The 26,032-nt window shown below is 40.6% G+C and overlaps 1 protein-coding gene across 1 annotated transcript in view; it reads left to right on the forward strand.

Annotated features, from left to right (window-relative positions):
* LOC119408273 (glutamate receptor 3) overlaps positions 1-25,136 on the forward strand; it is a gene marked incomplete at its 5' end in the record, with an annotated part of 42,047 nt that extends 16,911 nt beyond the window's left edge. Inside the window, 9 exons of the mRNA XM_037675077.1 lie at positions 5,837-5,890; positions 9,273-9,434; positions 12,287-12,454; positions 12,839-12,943; positions 17,135-17,239; positions 20,336-20,542; positions 22,906-23,279; positions 24,002-24,200; positions 25,095-25,136. Coding sequence (XP_037531005.1) covers positions 5,837-5,890; positions 9,273-9,434; positions 12,287-12,454; positions 12,839-12,943; positions 17,135-17,239; positions 20,336-20,542; positions 22,906-23,279; positions 24,002-24,200; positions 25,095-25,136 — 1,416 coding nt within the window. The remainder of the gene's footprint in view (positions 1-5,836; positions 5,891-9,272; positions 9,435-12,286; positions 12,455-12,838; positions 12,944-17,134; positions 17,240-20,335; positions 20,543-22,905; positions 23,280-24,001; positions 24,201-25,094) is intronic.
* Between the last annotated feature and the right edge of the window lie 896 nt (positions 25,137-26,032).

Consider the following 26,032-nt stretch of genomic DNA (forward strand, 5'->3'; position numbering starts at 1 on the left):
TATATATATATATATATATATATATATATATATATATATATATATATTATTTTATTTTATTTTTTTCCTTACACCCCCGTTCTCCGTTTGGGGTCGGGGGCAGGGAGGGGGGGTAGGCCACCTGGTTGACCTCTGTCTGGGCTGTAAGTGGGCGTTGGGTCTTGTGGGGCGATTGGGGTGGGGCCCGTGCTCAGGTTCTCCCTGGGTTGTTTGGGTGTTTTTATCAAGGTTCCTGGTTGCGATGGCCGGCCCTTTTGGCTGGGTTGGCTGCCGGATTCCGGCGTGGGGTCGGCTGTGGTTGTGTGGTCGTTGGTGGTGTATGGCGTTGGTCGGGGGCGTGGTTTCGCTTTGATGGGGAGCTGGCTGGTTGGCCTGGTGTGACATTTGTGGTAGGGGGTGCTGTGTGTATGGGGTGTGTGTAGGTGGCATGCCGGGGCTTCTCCGGGTTTGTGGTGTGGGGCTGTTGGGGTGCCTGGTCCTTGGTGCACTGGGTCGGCCTTCCTCAGATGCTGCACTGGCCCCCGGCCTGTGGCTGGCTTGTAGTCGCAGTCAGGTGGGTGGGACACATGGACGGCCTGACAGAGGCTCTGTCGGGCTGTCTCTGTGTGCCTGTTTATGTCTCGGGTTGGATTTTAGGTGGTCCCCTCTCTTGGATCAATTTGGGTCCCCCATTTATTGTGGGGTCTACTTCCCCCTGTCCTGCTCCCCTCTGGTGGTGGGCCCCCCTGCTGCTGGTGCATTGGCAGCTCTCGGCATCTGGGGCTGGGCGTGGGGTGTGTGCTGGCCTGCCCTGGTGGCTGCCTGCCAGGGCCTGTGTACCCTGGCTCTATCGGGCCTCTGTTGGGGGGTGGTATGACCTCGGGACTCGGGGCTCGGTGTCCATGGCCAAATCTACTCTGGAGGGCGGGTTGCCGGTGGGGCCTGTGGACTCCTCGCTGCAACCTCCTGGGATTTCTGCATTGTGGTTGCTGGGGATCGCCCGGGGTTTCCCTTTGCTTCTCTCTGGGGGGGTAAGGTTGTCCCTGTTGGGGGAGTCCAGGAGTGCCAGGCTTGGGGACCGCTGTGTGTCTGTGGCTCCGGTCTTCTCTGTGTTACCATCGTGTCTTGTGGGGCCGGGTCTGTGGGTCCCCACATCCACTATTGAACTTTTTTATTATTTTTTTGGAGAAACCTTATAGTGACAAGCATGCTCACACAGGTGTTTAGATTCAGGTGTCTATCAGATACACACTCAATTGGGTTGTGGTGGCCACTTAATATATCTTATATTACCATGTACTGTATAAAATACTTTCTAATGATGTTATAAGTATCATTATATATGTTGTTTGTTGTTGTGGTTTCTCGGTTATGTCTTGTTTTTTTTCTTTCGCAGGTCTAGAGGCAGACTTCAATGATGTTGATTTGTGTTCTCTTTATCCGTCTCCCTCTCCTCTATTCCTATCTCCTTCTTTATCTTTTAACCCTTCTCTCACTTTTCTGCTTTGTTTTCTTCTTTGTTTTTCATCCCGTATCCATTACATCTGAAACAAACCCAAAACAAATTCTAATAAAGTTTTATTTATATATCAAGTGGAGCATTAAGGCCAGCCATAATGCTCCACTTGTGGAAGTAAATCTGTTGGGCATCACTTTGACACTCAGACAATAATTCTGAGTGTCACAATGGCGGACAGGACAAGGGGACAAAAACAATAATAATTCTTATTGGCTGGTATAGGTCTCTAAATCAAGACAGCTGTACAGACAAAACAAATCAAAATTCAATTAATTCAGTCTGCAAATAGAGACTTTACCACTTCTCGGTGTGAGAAATATAGTGGCATGTACGTATCTCATGTGATACTTGATTGCTCTGTATTATGGCATTTTAGTATTCCAGTATACTGTACAGTGGGCTATGGCCTATTTTTGTTTGTTTGTTTCATTGTAGGTAGTACATGAAAATTTAGGTCTTATTTTGATGTTTTTGAATACCACCGGAGACAACGTTAAGTGATGCCAATGCTGTTTTGACCTAGAAACACTGCAGGCCGGTTGCTAATAGGACAAAAAATAAATAAATCAGCTTCAGTAATACAGACTGACATGTTGATATGATCAGACGCAGAGCAAAAACAGTCAGTAAAAGCCAGGAGCATTCTCAAACTGTTTTTGAGTTGATGTGAAATTATAACAAAAAAACAAAAAAAAACCCACTGTGTGTAGATTATTATTGCCCACCTTTTGATAATGATTATTTTAAAATGTAACTCAAACTGACCATTCATGTTGTGGGCTTTTACTTTGGTTTTGACATCAGGACTCAACAGTATCTTAATAAATTAGATGGCATTTTCTTGATTAATTGATTAGCTTTTGCTGTCTATGAACTCAAATCATTCAGCTGCAGTTTTGAGGCAAAGCTGAAGCACAGAAAAGAGACATGGAGACACTCTGTTTAACATATGTACCTATATTTAGGCACGTTTTACTTTTTACTTTGTCATTATTGTGCTTCACATTTATGAACTGAAGCATTCAATTTTAGAGCAAATTTGTTTTTAAATTGGAATTTATTTTAACAAGACTCAGCATATCCATGTTACTTGAAACATTTATTGGATCTATACTATCGCTATTTATTGTAGATAACATAAAATGAACATTTTACTGACCAATAGCTGACATGATGGTAACTGTAGCAAATAAAACTTTTCAACAACAGTATAAAGTATAGGGCAGGGCTATTCAACTGGCAGCGTCCGGGCCGCTTGTGGCCCGTGGATGACTTCAGTCAAGCCCACCAATGAGTTCATTAAAAATAAAAATAAATAAAATAGGTTCTTGGTTTGGGTTCTGTTTATTGCCTTATTTTTCCTTCTAGCTCTCGGTGAAGGCGGATGAATTTTCTCCTCCCGCTCCTTCCCTTGCTTCTGCTCTTTGTCCTGTGAACTTTTCAGAGCCTCTCTTAACATATCTTCTGAATTGTAAATTATGGATGTGGTCAGCTGGTCTCTCAATGCAATTAATCAAATTTTCTCAATGAGAAGACAGGGCAAAGGAGAGCCCTCCTGCCCTGACAGGACACTTGCAGCCGGATACACGATGGATTCCTGAGGGCAGTGGAAGATCGTGTGTCTGTCCATATTGTCTGTCAAGGATGTTGAAGATGTGTTCATAATTGGATTTATGATAACAGGATTTATGCTTTTTGGCGTTGGTGGTCATCTGGCATATCGACAAATTTGAAAAACTTGGTGGTACTGGCCACAAATTTGGCTGTTTGGAGTCACCATTGAGATGTAACAGTGAGACTGTAAGGCAGATGAAACTGCTATAATCTCAATCTAGCTTCCCCTTGTCGACGTTGGAAGGCTGATTATCTCAAATTCTCCTAGATGTTACGTGAACAAGATGCTCTGCTCCCACTACCCGTTCCCTTCCCCAAACTCCCTGCCTTCGAAGGCCTCACTTTTTTGCTGCCCCACCCCCAAAAAAAGGCACCAGGTGGCTGCAATGCTCACTTGGGCAGCCTGTGCTGGAGCCCCCACACGCTACATGCATATGTCTTATATCATCTGTATGTTAATTTTTTTGTGTGTGTGCTGAGGTTTTTTTTGGCAACTTCACACTCTGTCCCATTAGGGACAGTGTGAGATATGATTTTGTTTTTTTTTACCTCCTCTTTCCTTGTGTCTCCCTTTTCCTTATCTAACAAAAAGGGCAGCACCTCCCATGATAGCTGCAGCCTCAGGCACCCCGTCTACCCATGTTTGTCTTTTTGTTTTTTTTGGACGAGCTGTACTGAGATGTAATTTCATTGTACTTCTCTGCAACGACAATAAAGGCATCCTGATTATGATTCAATGCTACAAGACAAACTAATTTAAAAGGTAACAGATCATTTTAATACTTGGTTTATTTACATAATTACTTTAATTGATGGCTGTCCGGCCCCTGAGCTGCTGGTTTTCAGTAACTGTGGCCCCTGAGCAGTTTAGTTGAACAGCCCTGGTATAGGGTACATTTTAATGTGTTTATTTGTAGCATTTATTGTCTGGTAATACTGTCTTAATGATTAAATTAATTAAAAGTGTGAATAGATTTTACACAAATATTTTTTTTTTCTTCAAATATAGTCATCACAAGCCATTGTATGGACAAGACAACATCAGCAATAAACAATGAAATATGTTTGGGGTTTTTTTGAGCTGGAATTAAACTTTGCCTTCTATCTAATGAAATAAAAGAGATCTGTATGTTTTTGACTGAAGGTTCAGTGCATCTCTGTGTCTTGCTGTGCTGCATCCTAAGGTTGTTTCATGTAGCCGTTGCCAGTCTGGTTGTGAGCTGCAGGCTGCAGGGAGGTGGTAAAGTGTTTCTGTGCTCCAGAGCAGGTGTGAGGAGGCTTACAGCCAGAGTCAAGGTTAGCTCACAGCCAAGGGGCATGAAGCTCTGGGCTTTGTCCAAGAAAGTGCAGCAGTGCTTCAAGTACGTGAGTCAGACGTGGAAAAAATAAAAATAAAAGCTCTCCTCTGTCTAAATCTTTAAAAGCTTGACAGAAATCATGAAGCTTTCCGTCACTCCTTAAAATCAAGGCTGATTTGTTCTAAAAGCTCCTGCTTTTTCTGTGTGATAATCAGCTCATTTCCTCTTTGTTTCCATCTCACTTCGTTGGTTTGTTCTCGGCTGTTCGACATCATGCAGCGTTGGAGCTTTAAAGCCTTAATGATGAGAAAGCTGTCAGAGAAGGCTGACCCATCCATACAGGTTGAAAAAAAAAACAAAGCTTTGTATAACTGCGTTCCCTCGCTTGTGAAAAACACCACCTCTCCTCGTTGTTAACAACAATCTTGCGTTCAGAAAAGAGGGAAAGTGGTTTACTTTATCTTTTGGAGAGTCTAGGTGAAAATAGTAGATACATTTTTTTACATAAGTACAACACAATTTGAGCTGTTTTACTACATGCAGCTATTTGAGCAGAGCTGGAGTGGATCTGTAAATGGTGTTTTGCACCTTTGGATGTGAGGATATTGTAGTATTTCTCATCACTTTTTTAAATTTTTAGCAGGAATGTTGTAATGTCTCCGGCTTAACGTGCACACACACACACACAAACAGACAGACAATAAACTGGTTTGTTTTAGCAACAGAGCCAGAGCCAGAAACATGTGCAAACACGCTGATTTTGCTGTAAACTTGTGTTGCTGTGTTTGGAAAGTGCGGATGAAACCCAAAGACATGGCTGACAGGTTTCTGCGTGGCAGCCAACCAACAGTCCGTCCTCAGCAGACTGCGCAAAGCCCTAAAACACCCCGTCTGCCATGCAAGGCGCAGGTCAATTTAAATTGTTGTTGTTGGATTTATCAGCAGACCAAAACGAGGAATAAAATCAAAAGGACAAAGGCAGCATATGGTTTGTAGCAAAGTGATGAAACCGAAACACCGCTTGCTATTTTCAGACAAGCTGCGTAGGTTGAAGCATGCTGTTCTGCTCCGAAGGTGTGATATTTTCAAAGCATAGAGAGATCTCCATCCTGTCTGACTAAAAAAAAACAAAAAAAACACGTTTCTAATTTCAGTCTTCACTCCAGCATTTATGGAGGACTCGTCTCAACTTTATTAATGTTGCTTTTGTTTTTTTCATAACATCATTTTTGTGTTAATGAACATTTCCTCTCATTGCTCCTTTCCAAAAAAAAAAAAAAAAACAACTTTGCTCAATTTAAACTTATGTGACATCTATTGTGCTCGCAGTCATTTGCAGAGACTATCGCCTCCTCTGACATGAACCGTGTCTGCTCAGTCCTCATGTCATGGGTGGTTTACTGTATTGATGTTTTGTCTCCTGCAGGTTGTGACCCTGGGGAAGAACAGCCGTGGTTACCACTACATTCTGGCCAATCTGGTGAGTAATAAACGTGCTGATGCCCAGAGGAGAGTGGACCCTGCTCTTTGCTTCGTGGGATGGGAAAAATAAATGTGCATGCACATACCATGGCTTCAGGAAACTCTCAGACCCACTCCCCCTTTCACTTTTTGCATTTCTATTATGTTACAGCTTGATGCTACAATCAATTAAAATCTTTTTTTTTCATTAATCTGCACTCATCCACTGATAACAGAGTTAAAAAAAAATGCAATTTTGTAAATGCATTCAAATGATAAAAGTTGAAGTTTCACATTTATGCGAGGATATAAAGTCCCTGCTGCTGAAAACACCACGACAGCATGAAGCTGCAGCTCCCATGTTTCACTGTTGGGATTGGTCAGGTGATGAACTGTCTAGTTTCCTCCAAACAGACACTAATGATTATTAATAAGGCCAAACACTTCAATCTCAATTCAAATTCAATTACAGTCAAGAAATCTTGATAATTATACAATACATTCACATGCAGTACATTATAAAATGCCAGTTAGAAAAAAAGTTATCTATCCAAGGAAGCCAGCGGATTGTGTTGAATCTTTGCTTTGGCACAACCCCCCATACTGAACAGCATGGAGGTGACTGGAAATAAAAGACTCCTCTTTAAAGGAAGAAACCTCCAACAGAATCAAGATCAGGATCAGGAGGTATTTACCTCAGCAAGTTCATCTGAGAGGACAGGAAAGACACAAAAAACACAGGACTGGTCCAGTTTTATGGTAAGAAAAACTATTAAAAACAGGTTAATAGCAATATTTACAAATCAAACTTAGAATGTAGAGACAGTAAAATCAGCAGCCGAGTGTGGGAATTCAGTTTTAATTCAATTCAGTTTATTTATCTAGCGCCAAGTCACAACAGAAGTTGTCTCAGGGCACTGGACAGAAACATTCATACATAAAAATAATAATTTAACACTTTCCAAAAAAGTTCAATCTGGTCCTCTGGACATTCAAAAAAAAACAAAAGCAAAACAAAGCAAAAAAAATCTAGAAACGTTTCGTCTCTCATCCAAGAGACTTCCTCAGTCTGAGGTGCTGTTTTTCAGCTCAGTCTCTTAAATAGCACCTTCTTAGAGTGGATCAACCAGTTTGCTGCTGACAACTAAAACCAGCTGATCACATGCTCAAGAAGGACCATCAGCCTAACAATGGGTCATTAGCACACTGATGGCTGTTTACTACTCACAGAGGGCTGAGTGATACTAGCAATCACAGCATTGTAAGAGGGGGACAGTTGAACCCGGAGGCCTCCACCCCTGTTTAATGATGGACGATTTCTTTTCACAAAGATGGCCTCCTTTACTCCTCTCTCAAACCATCGTTCCTCTCTGTCCAGGATGTGAACATCTTCATCCTTGAAAGAGTGACCGCTGGCCTGGAGATGAGTGTAGACCGCAGAATCCTGGCCTGATGATGTTGATCTTCTGTGCTGGGCCATCCTTTTGGCCAGTGGCTGTTTAGTTTCCCCGATGTAAGACTGATCACAGCCCTCCTGACACTGAACAGCATACACAACATTACTCTGTTTGTGCCGGGGGACTGGATCTTTGGGATGAACCAGTCTTTGCCGTAATGTATTTTGGGGTTTAAAAGTCACTGGGACGTTATGTTTAGAAAATAAACGTTTCAGTTTCTCTGATACTCCCTCAACATATGGAATGACCACTGGTCTGGGTCTGGGTTCCTCCTTTTCACCTGATGGCTGACTGGAGTCCTGTTTGGGTTTCTTCTCTGCTTTCAGGAAGGCCCAGTTAGGATATCCACATTGCTCTAGAGCCTGTTTTGTGTAGGATTTCTCCTTCTGCCTGGCTCCTGAGCTAGTGGGGATGCTGTCTGCTCTGTGATACAGAGTCCTGATGACTCCTAACTTGTGCTCCAAAGGGTGATGGGAGTCAAACTGCAAATACTGGTCTGTGTGGGTGGGTTTGCGGTACACCTCGGTTTGCAAATGTCCTCTATCAGAGACTGAGACCTCACAGTCCAAGAAAGCCAACTTGCCATTTTTTACATCTTCTCGTGTGAACTTGATGTATTTATCCACAGAGTTGATGTGGTCAGTCAAATGTTGGACTTCCTGAGATTTAATTTTAACCCAGGTGTCGTCAACATACCTGAACCAATGACTTGGTGGTGTCCCTGAAAAGGACGTCAAGGCTCTCTTTTCTACATCCTCCATGTACAGGAGTAGTGTACATCGTGTCTATGTCAGACAGAACCTGGAATTTGGTTCCTCAAGAGAGTGTCTCATGCTCCTTTTAAAAACTTTAGGAACCACAAGTAAACCTGCAGTCTGACAACGAATTGTTCTGTTAGTAAAAATGGAAAAAAAGATATTTAATATCAAATGAAGCTTGGTAGTTTTCAAAAGCAGAGTTTAAATACTTATGAAAATGTCATATCATAATTTTTAGAAACATACAAAATTATAAATTCAGTTTTCACCGTGTTATTCAGGGGTACTGGGTGTAGATTATTAGAAAACAACATTTTAACAGTTATAGCACTGGGCTGCAGCATATCAAAATGACAAAAATTGAATATAGAATAAAAAATAAATCCTTCCTGAAGCCCCTGGTCAGCTTTGGTAGAATATAAGCCATGTTATGTTTGTTGTTCATTCAATTTTTTTTTACACTGCATAATTTAGTTCCAAAAAAAAATTATTTTAAAAATGACTTAACTTTTTAAACTATCTTCAAAGGGCAGACATGTTTTCCCACGTTCCGTGGAAGGCAGTGCTCATTTAGCCTTGATGCAAGCGTGAGAGTTTTTAAATCGAAGGCCGGCCCTGCTGCTCCCTCCTCGCCTGCTGACCTCCTGCTGCTGCTTCTCTGGCTTTAGAAGATGTGATTATGCATCAACCAGACACATGTCCTCGCACACTATGACACAATGCTGCACTTAAAAAAAAAAAAAAAAACAGCATAAAAAGTAAATAACTGTCAAGCCTCCGGGGTGAAGCAGGAATTTTAATGGCTGCTAGAGTGGTGTAAGTTTTTGAAATACATTTGAAGCTATTTTTTTAGAACATGGTTGAGCTGTGAAAAGAAAGTAGGTCAGCAAGTTCAAGTATTTTGTTGCTTTATGATGTAACTCAAACACGGGCTGGTTGTTTATCTACAGTCGAATTCAGGTTATATCGCCAAATGCCGAGAAAAACATAATTCTACAAGCACAATTGCGAATATAAAATGTTTTCTTGCACCGCTTTTGATTCAAAATAAAACATATCGTTTATGTTGCCCACATAGCTGCAAAGATTGTCAGTGCATTGCCTCAGGTTATATCAAAAACAGCTTTAAAGGAACAAGAATTTACAAGTTTTATCCCTCTCTTGTTATCCGTTTGTCTCATTTCAGGGATTTTCCAACGTAAGCCTGGACAAAGTCTTCGCCGGTGGAGCCAACATTTCGGGGTTTCAGATCGTCAACCCCGACAACCCCATCGTGCAGCAGTTCATACAGCGGTGGGAGCGGCTAGATGAAAGAGAATTCCCAGAAGCCCGAAACGCTCCTCTGAAGGTAACGGGCTTCGCGAGGCCCTTACACATGCAGAACGCCGCAATCATTCTGTCTGAAGTTCTGCCTATCAGCTGCTCCACTTTCATCCCCCCCCCCCCCCCTCTCGTTTGCCTTTATCATTCTTGTTCGTCTTCCCACTCCCCTCGCTTTCCTCCGCCGTCTTTGCTTTGCATCTCTCTGAGCAATCGATATATTGATAGGCGTTGCGGGCCAAGGTTATATTACAGCTTCCATTTACATCTAATTAAACAATGATCAAGGAAGAAATGGATTTTGAATGCCATTTAATTAGATTTCGCCACGGTGCGGTGGTCAACAAATAAGTGGCTCAACCTCAACTAGTGGAAAGGTCAAAGAAGTTTGAGGAGAAGTACGAAAGAGATAAAATCACACTTTAATGCTATATTTACTCCCTGAATCTGCAGTAAAGTTTGGAAAAAGATCTTTACCCTTTGACAAGTTTGTGTTCAAATTAAAACATCCTTGTATATCACCCACCACCTTTTATACCAGAGTTAGAAACGAAGATCACCAAAAATGCACGATCTCAAGCAAGATTATTAGACCTCACACTGTAAGCACTTGGAATGTGTGTGTAGTTAATGACTCTCAGCTACTACCACATTACAAATTTACCACTATGACAATCTTAGCTCAGTATTTGTAAACCTCATGAGTTAGTTATTATTATATTGGCTGAAGTTGATTAGCTATGGTGGCCATCTTGAGTTGGATAACCTCCAAAAGTTAATCAGTTGTAGATGTATATACACCGATTCATTTTTGAGTCTCAATAAATCCAGCTTGGGAGTCAGAATAGAATAGAATAGAATAGAATAGAATAGAATAGAATAGAATAGAATAGAATAGAATAGAATAGAATTTATTGTCCCCTAGCGGAAATTTGTCATGGACTCAGGGGGTGTATATAACATAGTACCAGCTGCCCAAACAGAGTAAATACACATACAATTCATATAAACAGCTAAAAACGAAGACATACACAACAGTTTTAAAAAAGAACAATAAAGAACGCCAAAGTTCTTGCACACCTTCCAGGTCTCAACATATTATCTATTTAAAATTTTGATTCCAATTTTTGATGGAGGTGGGCACAAAAGAATATTTAAAATGGTTCAATTTAGTTTGGGGGATTCTGCACCTTTTACCGGAATGCAAGAGCTCATATTCCACATACGGTATGTGGGACGGATTCGACAATACCCTCCGTGCCTGCCTAAGTACAGACTGTTCATAGATGGACTATAGAGAGAGCTTTTTGGTCCATCCCAACACCTTCATAGCAGTCTGTACCAGGCGCTGCAACTTGGATTTAGACTTAAAGAAGAGCTTGCCGAACCATGCCGTCATTCCATACCTGATAACACTCTCCATCACTGCCTGGTAAAATAAGAACATGATGTTTTGACTGACATCAAACATCTTCAGTCTATGAAGAAACAGCAGCCTTTGCTGTTATCTGGCGCATACATGGTCAACATGGTAACTCTAGCTTAAGACCAACAAAGTCCATGCTCAATAATCCAGGTATACAATCCAACGATTTTTAGTCAGGTCATCTGGACAGTTCCTTTTTTGTGCTGAAACGTTTCACCTTCCATCCAGAAGGCTTCATCAGTCAAGGAAACACACAACACAAAACGGATTCTTCCCCCAACAGCTTACTCCAAAGTGGAACAAACCAGTTTTGTTGCTGCTAAGATGGTCTCTTTGGCACTCCCCCTCCTCCAGTGCTGGCCATCTTCCTCGTCGACAGTCATGTCAAAATGGTTCAAAACCAACAAAGTCCATGCTCAATAATCCAGGTATACAATCCAACAATATTCAGTCAGGTCATATGGACAGTTCCTTTTTTTGTGCTGAAACATTCTAGCTTAAGAAGTTATCAAGCTGAATACCCAGATGCCTATAAGAAGTGACCAGATTTATCTCCTCCCTGTGGATGGACAGTGGGGTATGATCTCCCACTGCTTGAAAATATATCTTTTTTTATAGACACATAGAATTGACTCAAACAGTTATTGTCAAAGTCTAAAATAAAGACATTGTGAACTGTAACACTTGAAGTTTGTGATGGGGATGACCTTCAGCTACTACCACAACAAATTTTAGCTCAATATCCATAAAACTGACTGAGTTAGGTTCAAGGCTCATGGTTCTTTATTGTCATTCACATCACATGTGGTACATGAGGTGGAATGAAATTGTGTACACAAGGTCCCAGTTACACCCAAAAATAGCAAATATATTAAGTATAAAAGAAACAATATCCAAGAATCTAAGATAAACGCTAAACGAACGTTAAGTGATATGCTAAAAGATCTAAGATATACGCTAAACACTAATAATGGAAAACAATATGGTGTATTAAACAGCAGCCTGAACATGAGTCTGTAGTGAGTAGATGGGTATGGAGCCACACCCTCAGTTAGATCCATGTTAGAGCCATGTCTGTGCTTTCTAAGACCAGCTGGCTCTGGTAGCCATTTTCAATGAAGTTGAGTCCTTCATTAAATTACTTGTAGATGTCTATATTTTTTTTGTGTGAATTTCATTAAAATCCCATTTGTGGTTAATTAAATATTTTGCAAACAAACACACAGAGAGAAATATATTATGAGCCACCATTCACTATTCAGCAACAGGTGAAAACTAAAGTTATTGTATGCAACATGTCATGGGCACTGAAATACATAGACCTCAATACAAAGATACAAAGGTTATATATGACAACATACTAGAAAAAATAAAGTTTTATTTTTTTCATATCTGCCTTTCTCAGTGCTTTCTCTTCACACCATATGCTTTGTCTTGCTCTTGTTTGTACACAGTACACCTCTGCTCTGACCCACGATGCCGTCCTGGTGATAGCAGAGGCATTCCGGTACCTAAGGCGCCAGCGCGTAGACGTCTCCCGTCGAGGCAGCGCCGGTGACTGTCTCGCCAATCCCGCCGTACCTTGGAGCCAGGGAATAGACATCGAAAGAGCTTTGAAAACGGTAAGGGGGAACATTGGAGGGAGCGGCACTCTGAAGGGGGTAAAAAGGCCGGGAGAGGTGCGGCAGAGTTAGTAAGGGAGCTTGATAAAGATGGAAAGTGACAGAGAGAAAGAGTGTTGGTTTGAGGGTGGGGGTGTAAAGAGTGTGGAGCTATTCTCCACTCAGTGCCTCCAGATATCTTTGCACAGAGCTCACTCAAATCCACGGCCTCATTACCATAAAACTATCTCCGTTATTAAAGTGTATCCAGTTCATCATTTGATTAACAGACTGAGTGTGCTGCAGTTACATAATGGACACAGGCAACCTTTAATACCAGCTATATCTGCAAAGAGGTGGCTCTTACAAGTTACCCCCGTGTCCGTACGTTTGTCTGTCCATCAGGTCCATGTGCAGGGGATGACTGGGAACGTCCAGTTTGACAACTATGGCCGCAGGACCAATTACACCATAGATGTTTATGAGATGAAAACAGGTGGTCCAAGGAAGGTACAACTTTTCATTGGCTGTCATTCAGCTTGCATGTAAGTTTGAAAGTTTCATTTATTTGTACAGCAGAACAAGTGCAAGATAAAAGCAGGAAATATTTTTATGCAATCCTTAATCTGATGAAGGAAGTATTAATGTTTTATAAATAGGTTAAGATTACTTTCTTCAAGTTCTAATACATACCATTCAGTAGTTCATGAGATATTTTGGATATTTAACAGAGAAAGTGCTGAGTGTCGACTTTAACAGTTAATGACAAAGATGTTATACAATTTGAAGCTCAAACCGTGTGTCAGATGATTGCCTCTCAATTACTACAGCACCAATTTTTAGCACAATGTCTGTAAAATGGTCATTTAGAGCTAGTTTTGAGTTTCTAGTAGTCATTTGGCTGAGGGGGCCATCTTGAACCCTGTTAACGCCAAAGGTTATTCAGTGATACATGCAATACAAGTTTCATTTAAATTAAATTAAGTCAAACAAACACGCCTGCACACAGACACAGGCAAACACATTATCGCCCTTTCTTGATGGTAGGCAATAAAAGCTGTTCATACGTTAAAGCAGGCTCACTTTTTGACAAACTCAAATGTCGTACTTACATTTATTTAGGTAAATGATGAGTGAGTTTTTTACTAGTTGCCCAATTTATCTTCTTAAACTGAACAATTTTAAATGTCAAAGCAAACTTTGTATTTACATATGTTGATAAGATGCAGTTTAACTATTAACTAGTCGATTATAAGGACACCATTAAGGTAAAATGATTCCCTTTACCCTTAGTTAAGAAGTCGTTACCTGTGAGAAAAAACTGAAGTTTAAAAGTAAGTTGTAAAAACTGCTCCGAACCTTTAATTACAAGTCATTTTTAATACACTGTAAATATGTGTTTATCATTTATATTTTCCTTTTATTATTTTTTTGTTTGTTTTTAGAAATAGTGACATATGAAAGACTGTTCAGCATCTAAGGCCTTAAGGCAAACCCGGTAAAGCTCATCATGTTTTGGTCGCACATGAAACCTGCCTCTTATTGACAATATTGGATTCTGAACCTTTGCTCAGTTTGAAACCTGGATCGGGATCTTAGGAAAAGCTATCCAAATCCAGCTGCTAAATTCATGTTTTTTTTAATCCAGTATTCTGTTTCCAAAAGAAGAAAGCACATTGTCATGCTGATTGGCTTCCTCTACCTCTGATGAGTTAAAGTCAGGCATTAAAAGGCCCATAAATCACACAGAGCCTGCAATCTGACAGCTAAAACCATACTATTAAAACTGGTACTGGGATAGGGGGTTGCTGAGGGATAAAGCAGATATGATGTTGCTTCTCTCCAGTCAGTAATTGCCATACCAATAACCAATTACTATAAATGGTGTCCAATAATTCCTCTGGCTCCTCTGTAAAACAATAATTGCTAAAGGAACATCCAGGTTAAAACCAGAACCGTACGATGACCTCTGGTTTTATTTCCAAACCTTCCTATCTGAAGACTGATGTGAATTTCCCCACCGCTGGATAAGTGTGGGCTCAGTCTGATATGATGTGTGATCATGCTGCCAGCCTCGTGGCCATCTGAAGCCCACACTTCAATTAGCGTGGTGCACACCCTCACAGCCGCCCGCGAACAGAGGGGGAGAGGGCAGGGAGATGGATGGTGAGGGTGGGAGGCAGAAAGGAGGTCAGGAAGAAAGAGTGAGGGAAGATCAAACAAGACGGGCAGCGCTTTGTCAGGACCTGCAGCCCTGGTCACCCCAGTGACAGTTAGAGGATGAGGGTTCTTAGCTGTGGCTGCCACCAGTGATGTACGAGCTGATATTTGTCCCAGCTGCTCGGGGCTTGGGGGGGCGTGAGGGGGTTGTTATCTGTGGAGCAGCTCTCCATGACATGGGCTCCACCAGTTCTGTCCTACAAGCAGCACCTTTAAACCGTCACTGTCTGACAAGGGCTTGGAGAAATATGAATAAAGTAAAAATCTGGCGTTCCTTGAAGGACTGTATGTCACCCACCGTCTTTCATGTCTGACTTTTAGACAAAGATTGTTTAATGTTGACAAATGACAGAGATGAAAACCTTGAAAATAACATGATGCAAGATATCAGATAAATCAGAGCTTGGAGTTTGTGTTGTGATAGATTTTCAGCTAATCCAACTTTAACTTTTAATGTCTCAGTTGTAGCCATTGTTGTGTTGGCTAATATCAGTCAGCTGTGGCAACCATCTTGAATTAAGCTAACGTCAAAAGTTTTTCAGTTGTGTGTTTATAAATAATTACTTTCTTAAAGTTTGATTAAAATGTGCCCAGTGGTTCATGAGATATTTTGCTAAAAGACAGACACATGGACACAGAAACGCACGCTCTGGTGCAGACAAAGGCAAAAACATTACCCCCATCCTGTCCTGCAATAATAAAGGAAGTTTCCACATATTAACTACACCCACAGCTGTAGTCACAGTTTGAAGCCCAAGTCTGAGAAGTTTGCTGTTTTCTAGCACCTCCTCTTGGAGCGTAAAGCTATGGCAGGCTTGTACACCTGTTTGTCCCAATCAGTGAAAGATCAGAGGCAAAAAAAAAAAAAGAGGCAGCACAGATGTGAAAGGGAAACTGTGAGCCAGCAACTACAGATGCAACACATTTCATCATGAGCCAGAGCAGCCATTACTTCAGATGTGCAAACAAACACTTGACAGTGAATTGACTTAAGCATCTGCACAGCAGAGTACAAACAGCAAGAGGCACGATGGTGCTGGAAAAAACAATATTATCCTTCATTTTTCATTGTTGTTTACTGTTTTTATACATTAATATACATCTTCTGCAATCCAACCTATTTTGAATACTTTGTGCCACTTTAGCTGTTGTATATGAAAATATTCAGCTAAATTAAAGATAGGTACTAAAACTTGTTTTGTAACTTAAATTTTATCATAAATCTAACTACTCACAATATCTTCTTATGATAAAGACATTAAGACAGTTCCAATTCCCACAAAACGTTGTCTTTGAAATCATACTTGATCTATTCCTTTCTACTTTTAGCCACTGTTTTGCTAGTTTTAGCTTTTAGCCAGCCTTTTCTTTGTTTAGCTTTGATATAGCATTTGCTACTTGTAGCTTTTAGCTACTTCTTGATACTTTCTACTTTTTGCTAGCATTTTGCTACCTTTAGATTTCTGACTTTTTGGTAGCTTGTTTCTATTTTTTTAGCTTCCAGCTAGCGTTTTACTGCTTTAGCTTTTAGTTAACCTTTTCTTTATTTAGCATTGAACTAGCCTTTTGCTAGTTTAGCTAGTGTTTTTCTACTTTTAGCTAACTTTATGTTACTTTACCTATTAGCTAACATTTAGATAGTTTTATTTCTTTTAGTTTTTTTTTTGTTTTGTTTTTTTGGCTGGTTTTAGATAGCATTTAGCTACTTTTAGTCTCTAGCTACAATTTGCTATTGTTTTGTTAATCTTAGCTAGTATTTGCCACTTTTATCTTTTAGTCAAAAAGTTGCTATTTCAGCAGCAAACTGGTTGGTCCACTACGAGAAGTTGCTATAAGACTGAGCTGAATACAGCACCTCAGACTGAAGAAGTCTTTCGGATGAAAGGCGAAACGTTTTTACTTTTTTTGGTTTGTTTTGTTTTTTGAATATCCAGAGGACCAGACATAACTTTTTTTAGGTTGCTATTTCTGGCTTTTAGGTAGTGGTCTGTTTTTTTTAGCGTTTGTTTCGTAAGCCCTTACATTTCACTTTTAATTTCATCAGCAAATAAAAAAGTAATAATTCAGACTTCAGCGTTCACTTTACATTTTCACAAAAATGTGCTTTTTGCATTTGCTGTAGTTATGAAACGTGAGAGCAGTTCACATTCCTCAATATCAATCTGAATGTAGGAGGGACTTGGGTAGTCTGCAGTATGTTTATAACTATTCCTGCAGAAAAACATAAAAGAACATTCTTAAACAACGTCTCTGCTCAATGCTTGAATAACTCCTGTTTGTCCAGGCCACATTAGCAGTCTGCTCATTCACTGTTATTTTAGCTGAACTTTAGGATAGAGGCAGCATGCCTCAGGGAAACGTGTTATTTTAATGAGTCTGCATCACTGCAGTTTCCTATAGTATTTGTACCGCCTGCATGCTCGCTTTTTATCTCGTCAGCCTGTTGGAATGCCTCACCGACCCACTGTTTTCTCTTCACAGATCGGGTACTGGAACGAGTACTCGCGGTTTGTAAATATTCTGGATCCGCAGGTCTCCAACGACTCCTCAGTGGAAAACCGAACCATTGTGGTCACTACTATTATGGTACACTTTCCGTGCAGTTTAAATGTGTCCCCCCTTGCTTTCTGCCACTCGAGGTCATGGTGTTGATTCCAATGAGTGATACATTCTGTCCTGGGCGGGTAGAACCACATCTCTTTTGTGTTGCTTTCCATCCACTCACTACACGTTGAAACAGTCATTCTAAATCCTCCCATGGTGGGGGGAGAGTGTTTCAACTGTATCCGTGTGGGTGTCAAAGCATTTTGATTTTCCATATTTTAGTGGCCTGTTGTAGCAGTGACATCACAATAAATGGTGTAAGTGATCATGGTTGAGTCCATCCGTTACAAAAAGCATACAAACACATGCGTAAGTAGACGTGTCTGTCCTCATCAAGTAAATGTCCGACGACACTTGGGACAGACTGGCTGCAGAGCGGCCGGAGAATGTTGCTGCAGTGGTACCACAAGCTGGGCAAAGCAAAATAAATTCTGTTGGAGAGGGATAAAATTTGGTTATGCTTTACCCCCCTTTTATCACTTCTCCAATCTATTTTGTATTGCTCCTCCATGTGTTCTGTGTTGAAGTGTATTTAAGCACCCTCCAAAGCTTTAGAAGGGAAGATCTTTCTCAGCCATTTTCCCAGATTACATCGGGGGGGGGGGGGGGCATCATATTTTAAATTTATTTTAACCGTATTTACTCAACTAAATGTTTCAGGCTTCCATTGAAAATGTGGTTACTGCCTGTATAATGCGCAATAATATCCGAATGCAGTACCACATCCCCTGTAAACACACATTTTGAAAAGATAAAAGTAAAGCAATAAGTATTTCTAAAATGTAGATTTCACTTGTGATACAAACCGGCGTCGCTCAGCGAGCATTTGGAAGAGTTTAACAGCCTGCGAGTAAACACGCTCGCTGGAAGGAAATGCTCACTGGATCCAAGGTGAGGGGGATATATTCAGCACAGAACAAACAAGCCATTGCTCTCCTCCTTGCACTCTAATTGTATGTGGCTGTTATGACGATGCTTGCTCTCCTGAGCAGCCTCGCTGTTTGATAACGAGGAGCTCAGGAAGAGGACGAGCTGCTCCGGAGAACTTGGAAAAAAACAAGATAGATAAATAAAATAATAAAACTGCACGCTTCTGCTCCAGTGCTGCAATCATTCATGTTATGGAATATTTTTGCATTGTTACGGATAGCAAAAAACACCTCTTTTTTTTAATTTAGCTAAATTTGTAATAGATCTTTTTATGTTTCCATTTATTTTATGGGAATGCCAAAGCCTTTAACTGCACATTGGTGATGCAGTGTACTTGAATATGTTGAGATACCAAGGGCACTCTCTGATCCCTCTCCTGTCTGGCATTTACTTGCAAAACTCATCCCCATTCGTAACCCCCACCCCCTCCACTTCTGAGCCGACCCACACCTTGCCTAACAGCAACACCCAGCTCTAAAATAGACATATTGTGGCCTTATAGAAATTGCTTTTTTTTCTGTATTTTCCTGTCTTGTTAAACCTCACTGATTATGCCACAGAGTTGCACCCTCTGCCTTAAAATGGGCTCGTTACATGAAGGCTCGGTGTCTGCTGGCTGTCACATCTTTGATGAGAGCAGTGTGACCATACGGTCAAGCTGCTATCACTACATATTTGTGCATTCGCAGGGCGTCATCTGTTTATGCATGACTGCATGGATGTGTGTATAGCAGCTCATAATGAATTGACTGTGTGTGTTTGTGTGCAAGTACGTTGACATGCATTCCTCATCTATGGTGACATTATAGGGACCACTTTATGGGGACAAAAAGTCATTTCTTGTATATCAAGACTTTGAATTCTAAAGTGGAAAAAAAGGCTTTTGGTTCAGTGTTTGTAGAATTGTTGTGACTTAACCAAGTGTATTAGATTTGAACAACAAACAAGACGCAATAATAATATATATTGTTTATCAATTGTATCATATATACCGTATATATCGTATATATTGTATATATCGTATATATCGTATATCAATATATTGTACTCAAATCTGAGTCAGCTAGTGGGGAATTTAGCTTGCATGCATGGGATTCATGCTCTACCACATAGCCGAGTGTCCCATTGAAGAAAAAAATTAGGTTGACAAAGCAATGTTAAATTGTTGTAACCAAAAATCATAAATATTTTTTGAGTATCTAAATAAATCCAAGTGTCTTTTTTTTTATTCTTTAGAGTACTAGTGCAAAAGTTAGCATAGCTACTTGGAAATCACATTAGTTGGTCTTAAAGTAACATTTGCTGTCTGCCAGACTGGAATATCTTTGGTAGCTTTTTACAGATTTAACTAAAGAAATTGGACACCTATTGTATCTTTTTGATCGGCTGCTAAAATTAAACACCTAAAAAATTAAAATAGGCTCTTTGCCAAGTTGCCAGTTGTCTGTCAATACAACACTAGTTCATCCTTTGAGGGTAGAATTAAGTTGCTGAACTAATAAAAAAGTAATTTCTTAAACCACAACAAAAAAAAAAAACGTGCAGGGACATTAAATAAGTTTAAAAAGCTGGAAAAATAAAAAATATATATGTTGAAAGTCCATCAGAAAGTCAGAAGGAACATTGATCAAGATCACTTTGAAAGGTTGCAACAAAGTCTGGCTTCTTTGAACCAAAACATAAAAATAGGGACAACTCAGAACTTTTCCACAGTACTACACATCACCTTCATCCCTTCTAACTTTGTATGCTGACTTTGTCACTTACTCATAAGGCAAACAATCTTTGACGCTGCCTAAGATAACTCGGCGTCTCACACTTTCTGACACTTGAGGACACCTTGTGCAGATCTTAGAGACACCACTGCCTTTAAAATAGTCTTTGTATTTAATAACCTAATTTAAACTGAAAGTTTTCTAAGGGTAGTTCTAGGTTACAGTGAGATTAAAGATTAGGCACGTCTTGTAGAAGTTAAAGGAAAAGAAGACTTGGGGATATAAGTGAATGTAATGTTCCATAGAGAGCCTTGTGCCTTTGCAATGTATGGGGTGTGTGTGCATGAACACATGCATGCTTGCATATGTCTGTACAACTGTTTGTGTGTGAGAGCAATGGAGTGAATAAACCAGCGTGTGTTTGAATCAACAGGAAGCTCCGTATGTGATGCTCAAGAAAAATTATATGCATCTGGACGGGAATGACAGATATGAAGGCTACTGCGTCGATTTAGCATCTGAAATTGCCAAACATGTTGGAATTAAGTACAAACTGTCAATAGTAATGGATGGCAAGTACGGAGCCCGAGACCCTGAGACCAAGACGTGGAACGGGATGGTGGGTGAACTGGTCTATGGGGTGAGTACTGGGAGTCTCGATATTGCTGATTACATGACAGTTTGCAAGGAACTTCAACATGAGAGGAGATCTCATTTTTCTGCCTTAAGCTGATCACCAACCCATTGTGAGCTCATCAGCTCTATGCCCGGTTCAAAGTCCGACGCTCGGCCGCGAGTGGATTTGTCGAACGCAGCCTCAAGCACCGAGGAGTTGGTGATCATTTTGAGACAGAGAAAATGAAATCATTTCTCAGTGCTGTTCACTGCAATTAATCCTTCTTGCTTAGCCTAGAAAACTCTCTCTCCCTCTCCCTTTACAGATGAAACAGAGGTAGGTACATGGAAACAATGGCTCCATATGGCTAACACACTGTAATCACTTTGATGAATGAAAGATTGTATGTCTTTGAAGTGACTGTGTAATTATGTTCAATGTTTCACGCGTTTGATGAATATGCCACATTCACAGCTGAGTAATCTGCTTCAGAGTCAACAGCTAAATGATGATTTGCGATTTGAAACAATAAGATCCATATGTGCTGCACTCTACGAGGGCTGAACCTCTCACATTAGCGACAGGGGTCATGCCGTCTTCTACATCTGACAGAGCTCTCAGGCCTCCGCAATACCTTAAGTATTACCAAAATTCAATTCCACCCCTTACTTTTTTCTCCCAACCCCACAGGCTGACTTCCCCCTACCCCCATACCCTTCTCAGCCAGGCCTCAATAGTTGAACAGGGACCAAATACAAAATGCATGAGGCTCAGATTTCTTCACTTGTTCAATACCCTAACTATCAGCCTGAGAGATTGCTTGGTTTGATATGCCATCACCATCAAATTGTCTGTCAAATGGGGAAAAGTCCACTCCATGTATGAAAGTAGTAAAAAAAAACCATTTCAATCACATCACTTTCAAGTCTTTCCAGGAATGTGATTTTACAGCAGGTCGACCAGCACTAACAGTTTTGTACGTTTTGACATTTTGACCAATAAATTAATTTGATTTTAGATGTCTTTTTAAAGGTTAAGCCCGAGGCTGCTCTTTATTGTTTTGTTTGCCTCACCATTGATTGTTAATGGTTATAGCCCTTCACAGTGTTGTTGTGTTGACAGGGAAAAGAAAACAGTCGTGTTTATCGGCTCTATTTGTGTTGCTCCTTCTTTGACCTCGCAAATTAAAAAAAAAAAAAAAAAAACTACATTTGCTGCCTTTGTGCTTCTTCAGTTCAATGTTTTCTCTGTTTCGACATGAAGAGACAACATGGCCCAACACAACAATACGGGGCATTGTCTTTTGCTTAGTTGCGCCTTTGAAGAGGAGCATTATTTAATTAATCACATTCACACAGTCTGCAGCAACATTGTCTAACGTGATTAATTATTTTCTTCTGCTTTTACAGAGAAAACCCATTGTGATTTGTAAAAAGGCAGCACCACCTCCACGGATGTGTTTTGATAGCAAATTGTGATTGAAGTAGCAGAGCTAAGGAGGGAGATAAAGAGAAACAGCTTGGGAAAAAAAATAAAAAATGCCAAAATGAGCTGTGTTTTTGGAAACCGTGCGCACTGAAAGGCGTGTGATAAAGTGCACACAGACGGGGCTCACAGATTTCTACATACAGCAACGTCTTTACAGCCTGCAAATTAGAACTAACACGTTCAATTCAACACATGCACTGAAAACGTTGGTTTTTGTTTGTATTTTTGGTGAAAATTGATTTCCCTCCGTGTGGCATTTTGTCAAACGTGACTCAAAATCCCACCTGTTTTGATGGACAGTTTTTAGGGCTGCACAAGATTACAAAAACATGATTGTGATACTGTTTTGGAATATTGGGATGATGCATTTAGTTGTATTAAAGACACTTTTTTGTCTTCTCTTATGATGTTCCCAACACGCTGTGTGTTTTAACGATTCACCCACTATCTTGTAAACTCAATGAGGAAGATGATTTATTTCAATCTTTAAGGTATTTTTGATACCGATGTTGCATATATAGATATTCTTATATAATTTTCTGATATATTGTGCATCCCTAAATGTTTACAGATTGCCTCTATTAACATATTACAGCAATTTTTGAGCTTTTTCTCTTTTTCACCTCTAAATGCAGCAACTTTTCAGTGTGAAATTTATTTTACTGTTCTAGGAATTATTACTTAAATTATAACAACTGTGCATTTCCTGCATGAGTCATCTTTTTTTTTTTTGTCAGCTTTCCTTCGAACATTGCAGGTTGTGGCTTATTCCTCATTTTACTTTACTTTTTTTTTGTAAACTGTGATAAAAGCAGCTGCAGTCATTCACACATGCAATGACCCATTTTCTAAATGCAGGTCATGACTAACGCTTGCTGTGCATGTCCCCCTGTTTCCAGAGAGCAGATATAGCCGTTGCACCTCTCACCATTACACTGGTTCGAGAGGAGGTGATAGACTTTTCCAAACCTTTTATGAGCTTGGGCATCTCCATTATGATAAAGAAGCCTCAAAAGTCCAAGCCTGGTGTTTTCTCCTTCCTGGACCCGCTGGCCTATGAAATCTGGATGTGTATAGTGTTTGCCTATATTGGGGTGAGCGTGGTCCTGTTCCTGGTCAGTCGGTTCAGTCCTTATGAGTGGAACCTCGAGGAACAGGATGAGACCAAAGACCCCCAGAATCCCCCTGATCCTCCCAATGACTTTGGCATCTTCAACTCTCTCTGGTTCTCACTGGGCGCCTTCATGCAGCAGGGCTGTGACATCTCTCCCAGGTGGGTCAACTCAAGTAGAATCCAGTAAAATAGAGGTAGAATGAAATAAATAATAATAATAATAATTGCATTGGGTGCAAAGTACACCATTCTAATGAAGGCCTTTACAGTACTGACATATTGATATTGTACACATGGATGTTGCAAAAAATGATAAAGTTTGGATATATTGTTTTAATCCAGATCAATTCAATTTTCCTCTTTAACCATGTCTAAACTTTTCCCCTTATTTAGCTCTAAATGCAGCAACATTTCAGGGGGTGGAAATGTGATTTATTTTACTGTTGTCAGACTGTTTATCTAAAATCTCTGCAAATATTTTTTGTTCAGTCCCTGTTTTTTTTGTACAAACTCAAAAATGATCTTGTTTACTTTTGTTTCTATAATTTTTTATTTTCATTTTCCATTTTGCTGTATTTGTAGCCTACATATACTGATCAGCAATATAACAATTCCTTAGATAAAGTTCAGCTTTGAAACAATCCTCAACTAAGACCGTTTCCTTCAACAAAAACACACAATTTGTTCTTTTTTTTTTTTAGAGCTGCAGTGTTTTAGATTACTGACACAGTTCTAGCTTGTTTTAACAATTTGCCAGGAACTTCTGATGCCTAATTTATATGCACTGAACTCAAATGGTAGATTAGCAGTTTGATTGGCACCACATGTCACTATAATTACACTCTATTTTTCTTTGTTGTCACCCTCGTTCTCTCTCTCAGGTCCCTGTCAGGTCGTATTGTTGGTGGTGTGTGGTGGTTCTTTACCCTCATCATCATCTCCTCATACACCGCCAACCTGGCTGCCTTCTTAACTGTGGAAAGAATGGTTTCGCCCATAGAAAGTGCTGAAGATCTGGCCAAGCAGACAGAGATAGCCTATGGCACTCTGGACTCAGGCTCTACAAAAGAGTTTTTTAGGGTAAGTTGCAATAATCAACCAATTGCTCCTTTTGCTTTCAGGTGAAACCCCAAAAAAGTTAAATATAAAAAACAACGGGACTTCTATTCTGAAGCTTGAGATGTTACGCTTCCCAACCGGGAGGCTTTATCTATTCTAAAATGTCTGGAGTGTGTGGCGTTTCAAGCTTTATGCAGATTAGACCGTAACTACTCGCCCCGCCCAATGGAGGATCATTAGGCTCTTTGTCTGCTTGGCGCACAGAGAGATGGTTTAGTTACCTGCATGAAGGTGTGAATTGGAGTGGAGTTGACTGGGAATCAGGCCTAAGGCTGCAATGTAAGTTTTTGAAAGTTGAAATCTGAGCTCTCCTCTGTTTAAAACTGCCTCAACCTTCCTCAGCTCCACACAACATGGCACCAGTGAAGGGTCTCTCCACTGCTGGTATCTACCCTCAGCTCGAATTATGGACCACCTTGTTTGTGGTTCCAAGCGGGCTGCTCCGAGTGGTCGATTTTTACGTAAGCAGACAGCAGACATTGATTGTCCAGTGGAGGAATGTCACTGGATGACCCACCCAGCAAAACTGCAAACTACATCTGAACCTCCACTTCCTAATCCTGATGATGGACACCGCTGCAACAAATGAGCACATTTACAGAGAGATATCAGAGATGATGGTGCAGCATGGCTACACCTGGACTTATAAGCATGCCTGAGATAAGCTAACAAAATCCAAGTCTGATTATAGGGCGGTTAAGGACCACAATGGGCAGAGTGGCTTGAACACAAGACCAGTTACGATCACAGCAGCATAAGGGCACTTTGACATTGATTAGAGTGACTCCACTCAGTTCTCCTCTTCTTGGTTCTTGTCAAGTGTAGGTGATTTGCCACTATGACTTGTTTCCGCAGTCTGTGGGCGAGATCGTCAATGCAAAGTGGGCAGGATCATAACTGGTCTTACTGTGTTCAAGCTAATCACCCTGTAATCCAACTTCAATTTTTTTGAGCTTATCTCAGCACTGCTTGTAAGGTGTAGCCATGCTGCACCATCATCTCTGATATCTCTCTGTAAATGTGTTCATTTCTCGTGACTCTGTCCATCAACACAATGAGGAAGTGGGGGTTCAGATGTAGTTTCCGATTTTGCTGGGCGGTTCAGCCTTCAGGCCCAGGCCTCCCTTTCAAAAGAGATCTGTGGTCTCAATGGGATTTGCCTGGTTAAATAAAGGTTAATAATCCAGTGACATAGCTCCACTGTCTAATCAATGGCTGCTGTCTGCTTATGTCAAAACCCTCCCTCGGAGCAGTCTGCTTTGGACCACAAACAAGGTCATAGGCGTAGCCAGGATTTTATGAGGGGCGGTTCGTTTGAAGAAAAAGTGGACCTGTAGGACTACTCTGATTGGTTCATTGGCGGTGGTACACATAACTTCAAATGTGTAAACAAGCTAATTAGCTAGCTAGTTAAAACACTGCTGTGTGAGGTAAATCTGTGTTACCAAATAGGCGGTTGTGAGTGGAGAAAGAGCAACACACTGAGAGGGGAATAGCGTGTGTGTCCAGTCTTCTATTCAGAACTCATCCCAGACACGAACGAACACTTCGGTACTCCCGAGTCCCGCCCGAACATACACAAAAAAAAAAAAAAAACACCGAAGAAGAATGAAAGACGTCATCCTCTTAAAGGCACAGTACCACTCCTTAACTCTAACAACATAAATGCAAACTAAGCCCGCAAATAATAACATTACTTCAATTGCAAAAATAACTCATCTTTTTACTTTGCTTTGTTAGACATTGTTTTTTATGAATGAAATTACTTCACCTCGCAGTTCTATATCTCGCGG

This window comes from Nematolebias whitei, chromosome 4, assembly GCF_014905685.2.
Source record: "Nematolebias whitei isolate Nwh7 chromosome 4, NemWhi1, whole genome shotgun sequence".
Lineage (NCBI taxonomy): Eukaryota > Metazoa > Chordata > Actinopteri > Cyprinodontiformes > Rivulidae > Nematolebias > Nematolebias whitei.